Source organism: Cydia amplana, chromosome 26 (genome assembly GCF_948474715.1).
Source record: "Cydia amplana chromosome 26, ilCydAmpl1.1, whole genome shotgun sequence".
In the NCBI taxonomy this organism is placed as follows: Eukaryota; Metazoa; Arthropoda; class Insecta; order Lepidoptera; family Tortricidae; genus Cydia; species Cydia amplana.
The window spans coordinates 3302160-3312632 of NC_086094.1; the positions used below are offsets into that span (position 1 = coordinate 3302160).

The 10473-nt window shown below is 40.8% G+C and overlaps 1 protein-coding gene across 1 annotated transcript in view; it reads left to right on the plus strand.

The window, feature by feature from the left end:
* LOC134660034 (uncharacterized) overlaps positions 1 to 3780 on the plus strand; it is an 81529-nt gene extending 77749 nt beyond the window's left edge. Inside the window, exons 51-53 of the mRNA XM_063515734.1 lie at positions 338 to 1275; positions 2165 to 2246; positions 3611 to 3780. Of these exons, the coding sequence (XP_063371804.1) occupies positions 338 to 1275; positions 2165 to 2246; positions 3611 to 3780 (1190 nt within the window). The remainder of the gene's footprint in view (positions 1 to 337; positions 1276 to 2164; positions 2247 to 3610) is intronic.
* The last annotated feature ends 6693 nt before the right edge of the window (positions 3781 to 10473 follow it).

Consider the following 10473-nt stretch of genomic DNA (forward strand, 5'->3'; position numbering starts at 1 on the left):
TAGTATGGCGGTTTGTTTACATAGTTAGCAAGTTCTATTGAATGACACTTTACCAATGAGTTTTTCGGAACTTATGTACGAAATATCATTTGATATTTACCAGTCGCTTTTCGGTGAAGGAAAACATCGTGAGGAAACCGGACTAATCCCTAAACGGGCCTAGTTTACCCTCTGGGTTGGAAGGTCAGATGGCAGTCGCTTTCGTAAAAACTAGTGCCCACGCCAATTACTGGGATTAGTTGCCAAGCGGACCCCAGGGTCCCATGAGCCGTGGCAAAATGCCGGGACAACGCGAGGAAGATGATGATGTGTAATAATATATTTCTTTAATTTCCAGAGCAACCAAAAACAATAATAATACCCGAGCCGGCACCCCAACCGGGGCGCTCCAAAAAGGCGAAGAAGAAGGCCAAGAAAGCCGCCGCCGCCGAGGCCGAGCCCAAGCCCGACGGCACCAAGATGGTCACCCTGCGCAACCCCATGTTCCACCCCAACATCCCCAACCCCGTCAAGAAACCAGAGATAAGGATCCCAGACCCCATACCCATGCCGCCCAACGCTTGCCAGGCAACCATCACCCCCACATCCAACGGAATGTACACCATAAGAAACCCGTTAATGTCCATGATGCACCAGCAAAGTATGATGGGCCAACAAGCCACGCCGATGTACGGACAACAGTATAACTATGTCAACCCGAACACATATACACCGGTGCAGACTGTACCTAATCCACAAGCGTACGTTCTAGATCCATCTATAACACCGAAGCAAGATGAGTTCCAGAACAGAATCATGAACTTAGCATCATTTACGCAGAAGAACGACGAAGGTTATTCCCTGTTTAAAACTAACGAAGACAACCAGCAGAAGAACTTTTTAACACCGGAGTATTATCTTGAAAATCCGAGCCCTAAGCCGGTCGTGTCACCAAATCCTATAGGCACTAGACCGAATAACGACTCCCGATTCGACTCAAATGAATCATCATTATTCACGAATACAGTCAGACCTGAGCCTATAGGCACGCCTCTTAAGCAAGAAAACGACTATGCAGGACTATATACCCCATTTGGTCAGGAAGACCGTAATGTCTTCAGAAACGCCCTGTTTAATGATAATAATGTGCCGAGTTACGGTAGTTACGACGATGTGACCAATCAGATGGTGAACGGGGACCCGTTACCCTACTTTCAGAGGTTGAGGGTTGGGTCCAAGTTGAATAATGAAGTGACAATACATCATGTTACGGAGTCCAAGTTTTATAAGGGACAGGTGAGTGAGATTTTTGTTTTAACCTCCTAAGACCCAAGGTCCTACCTATAGTACTTCTTCAGTTCGGTGTAATTTAAACCATGTTCAATTGGAACAGAGTTGCTTTTGCTTTGTTTCGTTCAATTTTCAAACAACGCAAAATCAACTCTGTTTCCTACAATTTTGGTTCAAATTTCAGTGGCAAATTTTGGATGTTTCGTTTGTATAGCTGGGCCTTAGGGGCATATAATTTGATTTGGTGTATTTAAAAAATAATACCGAAATGAGAATATCTATACATGCTACATTAAGCAACATATTTCCTGTCCATTGTGGTTAAAAATGTAATTCAAAATCATTGTTATCGGCAAACGACAAGTAGGCAAACGCCTAAGTTAACTTTGCACCGATTTGACTAGAACAAAGTGAGGGAGTGTCATTATTGGCAAGGTGCGAAGTCGGTGGAGGGGGAAGTGGCGCTGATCGTCACTAACACAGGTAATCTTATGGAATGGCCGCCATTAGTACTAGCGGCAGCCGCTTGAACTAATTTTACTCCATAAGATTTAACGTAGAAAGTCTGCCAAAATGAGGGCAGCACCAGTCGTGCACCTAGCTAATAAACATCATATTTTAATAGAATAGAAAATTGATGTTAATGATGATATTTTGTCATTATAAATGCCATGCAGATTTATCTTGGTCCCACTTTACGTTTCTTTGAAACATTTTTATATTTATAACTATTTTTTTGTTATTGCTGAACAAGCTACTGTCGTCTTTTATTATTGTCGTTACTAAAATGTTAACATTTTAAATATAATTTTTAAACGTGGTTAATTTATAAACTGGAAGAAATCGTCGGTCGTTTGTCTATATTAGTGTATTTGAGTAGTATTATATGTCGCAGGACGGGTGCGGCGCCGAGGTGCGCGACGAGTCGCTGTTCTCGCGGCCCGCGTGGCCCAGCGTGTACCCCAGACCCCAGCCCGGTAAGTCAAAATAATATGTACGTATGCATAATACGTGTAAGTGTGGGCCGAGGGCGGGGGAACTCTAGGAGATCGTAATAGTATGACGACTGGTTCGGCCTAGTGGCTAGGGAACCTGCTTGTGAAGCCGATGGTCCCGGGTTTGAATCCCGGGAAGGGCATTTATTTGTGTGATGAGCACAGATATTTGTGCCCGAGTCGGCTGTTTTCTTTATGTATGTATGTAAATCATCGTTTAGCACCAACAGTACAAGCTTTGCTTAGTTTGGGGCTAGGTTGATCTGTGTAAGATGTCCCCTGATATTTATTTATTATTTTCATTTGGGTCTTAGGTTAGGATTTTACAATGTGAGTATAAAAGTACAATAACAAAACACTTACAAAAACAATATAAAAAATATTATAAACACATTATAAAAAACCTAACCTAGGGTGCCGCCAGCAGCGGGGCAAGGCCCAAGCTGCCGGTGGTCAGGGCTGCAGAGAGAGGAACCGGCGGACTATCCGCGCCGTGTCCAAGATCACCGCCTTCTGCATCTGGCCCTTGATCCAACCACCTAGCGAGAGTCTCTCAAGATGTCGGTCGAGACTCTTCGCTATTAGACCGTTCGCTGAAACAACTATCGGGACAAAGGTCGAATCAACATCCCACATGGCGGTTATTATTATTTATTACCCGTTAGTAAATGTACTGGGTCAACCGAATCTTGTCAGTAAATACAGTAGGACCTCGATAACTTAAAGTCCAAGGGAAACGTTAAAAACTTTGAGTTATAGAGTTTTTAACTTGTTAAGGGTTTAAGTTAGGGAGTTTTCATTGGGTCATATTTTTACTTAGAGGTTCGTTTTCATAACTACGCCGGAGGGCTCGGTATAAAATAAATGACTCAAACAAGTTGCCGTACTTAGACATCAGGTAGAACTTCGACGAATTCAAACATAAACAATAATTGTACAATTTATCCTTTTAGCCATCTGGTCAACACGTGAGCGCAATAAAAATAAATTCCTCAAGAGAACCTTTTGTTTTGAGAATAAATGTCTTATAAATGCTTTAAGTTAAGGAGGTCGTCAAAACACAACTTTAAGATATTGAGGTCCAATGCCCAAATTATTCCTTTAGGTTTTGTACTTTAAGATAAAACGGTTTTTGGCTGTGAGGGGAAGGGAACACAACATTTTGTTAAGTTATAGAGGTTTTTATGTTAGCAAGGTTTAAGTTAGGGAGGTTCTACTGTAGGAACAAAAAAAACTATATTCATCCTTTTATTTCGGGTGCCAGTACTAGTGTAAGATAAAGATAGTATGATTATCTCTATGTTTGAAATCAGACCTTTGACACACGTGAATGTGACGCGTTTCAGTGGGCGTGTCGTCGCCCAGCTCGCTGTCGGGCTCGGGCGGCGGCGCGGGCTCGGGCTCGGGCTCCGGGGGCTCGGGCGCGGGCTCGCCGCCAGACGACGACGCGCGCTTCGGGCCCGTGCAGCGCCCCGCACACCCGCACCACCCGCACCCGCACCCGAGGCCCGTCTAAACCAAGCCGGTGAGTTCACCTAGTCACAAAATAGATACAGTACAGAAGTCAATCACATGTATGTACTTCACTTTTCATACCTACGCTCGGCGGTCGCTCTAGGGTTGTCAACTATGATTTATGCACAAAAAACTATCGTGGTAGTGGCACTCGTATCTAGTAGTGGCCGGGGCGGGGTGCTTACCTACCTACCTAACTGTTCTGTTTAACGTTAAAACGAACCATCGAAATACAAGCAGATACTTACTTCTCTGAAACCACTGGTAGCTTAAAAAACGACAATTCATCGTTTTATGTTGAATTCAAACGACCGTCCAGTGAACAGTTATAATAACTTTTTTTTGTTTCTCCATTATTGCACAAAAAAGTTCACAGACGCGTGTCTCAAGCGGATGGCACTCGCGCTCGCACCGGTCCCAACCGGTCCGAGATATCGTGTCCGTGAGCAGTGTCTATGTGTGCGTTGCTCGAGCGCACTTTGTATGTAGATTAATTTCTGTACTGTATCTATTTTGTGACCTAGTTGCTAATGTAGTAGAAAGGGTATAGCCGGGTAAGCATGGCCAAACTGCCCTTAGCGAAAAAAACAATTTCCTTTTACTGGATTATGTATATGTAGTGCTTTCACCAAATATTAAGCCTCAAATGCTTCAGATTTAAAAAAAAATGCAAAAAAAGAAAAATAATTCTTATTTTATTACAGCCAAAGTACTAATCCGATTTCTTTGTAATTTGGGTATGTTGTATATATAATTAAGGTCGCTTTCTGAAAAAATTCGTATTAAATTATCTCTTAAATTAATAGTAAAAAATTGAGATGAAAATTTTCAGAAAAATAAAAAAAATACATGCGAGATAGCGACAGTTATCAAATTTACATATTTTATGTAGAATTTAATAATGTTTAACATATATTTTTTTCAAAAATTAAAAGCATTTTTTTTAGATCTGAAGCATTTGAGGCTTAATATTTGATGAAAGCACTACATATACATAGATTAATAATCCAGTAACAGTAAATTGTTTTTTTGCTAAGAGCAGTTTGGCCATGCTTACCCGGCTATACCCTTTAGAATCGTGGCTACTCACAAAAAACTTTTATACCTTTAATGAAATAATGGCCCCGCCGTTGACTATGTAAAATATGTTCTCAATTTATTTTTTTCTATTTTGTGTGTATATTTCAGTTGAAATACTCTGTAATGTGGAATTTGTATGATTATTGTACAAATTGTTTCTGACGTGTACCTATATTGTGCCAATCAAAATTATCTTATCTGTATTGCAATTCAAATAATACCATCTTTTACTATCAAAAGTTCTAGTTAATCTATGTTAAAGAAATCCTTAAGTAAAACATTCTCTGATTATTCTCATTCTCTGATGAAGAGAAGGAAACCAGCTCGTCAGAACCAGTGCGGTACCGCACCGACCGGACCCAATCATTTGCTGCGTCCTGCAACACCCTCGACGCTGCTGTATGTGTCCCGTCTACACTACCTTACGAAGGTCGATGATATCGTAAAGTATGTGAAAGTAAAAACCGGATTCATCCTGAGGGTCGCGAAGTTGGAATCTCGACACAATGCGAATTTTAATTCGTTTGTGGTGACCGTTCCGAATGAACATCTAGCGACCTGCACCAAGGAGGAGTTTTGGCCGAAGGGTGTCAAGTTTCGGCGGTTCCGCGGCCGGCTCCCTGACACTGCGGGGTTGCGTAATGCATCGCAATCATAATGTGTTTTTTAGTGTTTAGTTATATTTTTATAATATGTATGCTAGTTTTAAGGTATTTATGTATCGGCCACTAGTTGCCTGAAATAAACGATTTCATTCATTCATTATTCTTCCTCTATTCTAGTAACCACAAAATTTATTTACAGATTCCCCCCAAAATGGACCTACAACATCGATGACCGCAACACGAAATCCAAAATCTTCCAACCGACATATTATTCAAAAAATATCTTTATCTATAATTTAATGAACAACTATAAACTTTAGTATAAAAACACTCAAATACTATAATGTACAATCTACACCAAACGGTTAAAGTAAATTATTTTGAAGCCGAGCACGCACTCGTCACGCATGCGATGTGCAGTTTCTCATAAGGATCTATATATTACAACACACACGTGCACATCTGCGCACGTGTGGCATGTGACCTTAAAACCATTTATCTCTACCATAAGAGCCGGTACGGTACGTCTGAATCGGCCCTTACCTACGACGTTAACACGAGTGCTCCACGACAGTGTCGCGCGAGGTATACAACCCGTCTTTTCTAACTGTATTGATAGAAAACCAAGGCCAAGATCCAAGCGTTTGGTGTGAATCGTACGGCGATAGCGTAGAATTTTTTGACCTAAAACCAAAATTATTAGCAATTCCTTCAAAAAACAATTGACATGAAAACTATTAGGGTGGTATTCTACCTGTCCAATTTCTTTGTCCAATGTGCATAGCATCTCACTCTCTCATTAAGCAAAATGTGAAAAACAAATATGGACCAAAAATTGGACAAGTGGAATAGCACCCTTAGATACTTTATTTAATGATTGTGACATGAATATTTTATTATAATGGATATGACATTTTAAGATCATAAATGCGCTAAATTGCGCGAGATAAAACCTAACTTTTCATTGATGAGTGTGTAATGTATCACCACAAAACTTGGAATTCCTATGAATATATGTAACTTTTCATCACAGATATTAAGGGCTCATTTAGACGGTGTGAGAACTCGCATGCGAGTTTCATTACATTGCGTCATTTGATCGGTCGGCTGAATTGATGTAACCTCAATGGTCCGCAATGTAACTAAAATCGTATACGAGTTCGCGCGTCGTCTAACTCAGCCCTAACTCTTAAAACCCTGATATACAAGTAAGAAGTCTTTGTAATAAAAACCACCAGAGGGGGTACTGTGGTCGTATTTGTCGAAGTGACAACGTGATAAGTTTATCGCATGGATAAAAACATCTTTCTGTAAAAATTTGATGATGACACTTTTATCATCTAACGCAGCGGTCGGCAATCTGCGGCCCGCGAGCCTCCCTGGCTATTTTGTATGTAATATTGACAAACGACAATGTCTGAAAAAGTAAAAAGATTAACAAAGTGCGGCCCGCGTCAACTTCGTTAACTAGGTACTATGTGGCCCTTGCCTGCAAAAAAGGTTTCCGACCGCTGATCTAACGTGTCATACTTTTCTAATGTCAAATTAGACAAGTATGACATTAGTAATGTGTTTCGATCAGGGATGTTGCGGATGCCGACTTTTTGACATCCGCGGATGCGGATGCGGATTTTTAAAGGCTCACATCCGCGGATGCGGATGTCAAGATAGGTACATAAAAAACGTCAAATATTACATTTTAGTAATTTTTATTTCAAAAAACCGGCCAAGTGTGAGTCGGACTCCCGTTCCAAGGGTTCCGTACATTAAGTCCCACTCACGCTTGACTGCTAATTTATAATAGGTTTTTTTGGCTAATGACTAAATTACCTAGCAGTCTAGCACTTACGCCGATGCTAAGACGTTCCTGTACCGACCTGTTCCACATCCGCATCCGCATTAAATCCGCATCGATTCTATGCGGATGCGGATGTTGAAAACAATGCGGAAGTTCCGCGGTTGCGGATATTCGCAACATCCCTGGTTTCGATTATTCGTTATGTTGATTTGTAAATGACTAATCCAGTATCATGTCAAAGAAAGAGACTTACAATCTTTTCTCTGTCATCAATGTGTCCAAGGACTCAACGCATGTAATAAATCTACCACACATGGTGCGTAATTATAATTACTTGATTAATGACCATAGATTAGCAATAAAGGCAATTTGTAAGTCTGATTTGTAATTTTCACAGATCGATAACACTTAGAGCTGTAATTAAAAGATATCAGTGCCTATTTGACATAGCCCTAGAATGAAAAACTGTGCCCCAAAATGAAAAATTCGTATCCCTTTGGGTAACAAGAACGCGAAAGGGTTAAAATAAAAACCAATTGATATTTCGAGGATTTGAACCAAAATATCAATTTCTCCATTTTTTAAACAGTTGCAAGCGTCCGTATGCTACGATATCCGCTTACCGGGCTATGCGCTTGTTTGCCACGTGGTAATTGGCAGCTCTAAGTGTTACCCCTGTACCGGGCCTTGTGGCTCGTAACCCCGATACTGACATGACGAAGTTTGTAAGGAACTAGTAAGAGTATTATAACCGACCGCAGGTTGTATGTAAACGATAAGCGAAATGTATATTATAGATGAATATGGTGTTTTATTTCTTATGCCTGCCCTCTACTTTTTAACCTTTTGGACGCCAATGACCGATATATACGCACCGCAGGTCCAACGCCAAAGACGTATTAATCGGTCATAGACCACAGAGCAACATGGACCTAGGTGCATGTGCATAAAGTTCAATTTCAGTTTTAACACTTCGGTGATGTGGCGTCTGAGAGACAGCTTTTGTGTTTGACACGGCGTCGAAAAGGTTAACACAGATTCCTCCAAGTCCCACGGACGCCATCGTCATTGGCCTTTGCGTCTATGCCGTCTATGGCATGTCTATGAGGTTGGCAACTGTCAAAAGGTTTGCATAGATGACGCCATTATAGCTTGCCCCTTTTTCTATGAGATTTGGCTAAAGGGCTGGTATCCAAGGGCATTAAAAAAAATGTGACAATTCTATGGATTGACAGGGCAAGCTATGATGGCGCCATCTGCTACACTTCGACCGGCCAACCCCATTCGTAAACGTTTTTGCAATGACATAAGGTCTACCGATCAAGGTCACAAGTAACATTAAAAAATTTAAAAACGCCCTACGCTTTATGCAAAAATGCCTTACATCATTTTGGAAGAGCTGATACTCTTCAAACTACTAGAGCGATTTCTATGAAACATAGCTAAGAACTACCGCAAGGAAACTGGCTATCACTTAAAAAAACCGCATCGAAATCGGTCCATCCGTTGGAGAGCTACGATGCCACAGACTGACAGACATTGACGTCAAACATATATGATATAATATAACACCCCTCTTTTTGTATCGGGGGTTAACCTTTTCGACGCCGTGTCAAACACAAAAGCTATCACGCTGACGCCACGTCACCGAAGTGTCAAAACTGTTATTGAACTTTATGCATATGCACGTAGGTCTATGTTGCTCTGTGGTCTGTGACCGATTAATCGGTCTTTGGCGTTGAACCTACGGTGAGGATATATCGGTCATTGGCGTCCAAAAGGTTAAAAATACACTTTCGTTCTAGAATTTTGTTACTGGGGGAAAAGAAAAGATCGCTTAAAACCAAATATCATGTTTACTTCTTATATCTATAAAGTGTCATTCTATGGATGTCATTTGTTTACATAGTTAGCAAGTTCCATAGAATTACACTTTAGCTGCAAAATTGGCACACTGTGGAACAAATTATTTCCATTGAAAAAAGCTTCAATTATAGATTCAATTATTTTAGACTAGGTTGCTAATAAACTAACATCATGTAACAACATGGTACATTTCCAAAACACGTACCTTATTATTATTATATTATAAACATTTTTATTGATTCAATTTGATTGTGTAACAAGAATAAGTCATGCTTCTAATTTAACCTTTTCGACGCAGAGTCAAACACAAAAGCTGTCACGCTGACGCCACGTCACCGGAGTGTCAAAACTGAAATTGAACTTTATGCATAATATATGCACTATGTTGCTTTGTGATATGTGGCCGATTAATCGGTCTTTGGCGTTGAACCTACGATGCGGATATATCGGTCATTGGCGTCCAAAAGGTTAATGGTGGTCCCACACTGGCTGTTATTAACGTTGTGGGCCCATTAAAGATCGGTTTTCCCAGGATAGCTTTGGTTTTCTCCGATAGCGGTGCCGTCATATAGCGGCCGTCTCCATACAAATACTACGACATCCATATTTAGCCGTATTATTTAGTATGGAGACGGCCGCTATATGACAGCACCGCTATCCTAGGAAAACCGATCTTAACGGTGCCGTCATTTAGCGGCCGTCTCCATATGGATGTCGTAGTATTTGAATGGAGACGGCCGCTATATGACGGCACCGCTATCGGAGGAAACCAAAGCTTAACACGAGCAAATAATTAAAACATATATTGTACTCCTCATACGATAAAACTTTTGATTAAGTAACAACTTTAAACATTATGAAGTTATTTCATCTTATTTTTTATTTAAACTTTATTGTACATAAAAAGAGTACAACAGGCGGACTTAATGCCGCTATAGGCTTATCAGTCATTTTATCTTCAATGTACGCTATCATAAGTTCGTCATTGTAATCATAGATAAATATAAGTAAAGAAAGAGTGGCAACTCCATACATAAGTTTTCTTACCAAAACCACAGAATAAATAATAGTACTAAGTACAGAAGACTCACTCTCTAACAAAACGCGTCTGTTACGATCAGCACAGATATGGCCGCTAGGTGGCGACAGCGCCACGCGCGGCTTATGGCTTTCCTCAAAATTGGGGCGGAACGGATGTACTTTTAGCTACCTGTAGCAAAGCGACGAACTCGCGGAGTGAGACACGCCTGCCAAAACGCGAGTTACTTCCTTACTTCGTAGTCGACATCTAGCGTTAAGTAGCGGAATTTATCAGTTCTGCTCGCGTCGAACGAAAACTCTAATG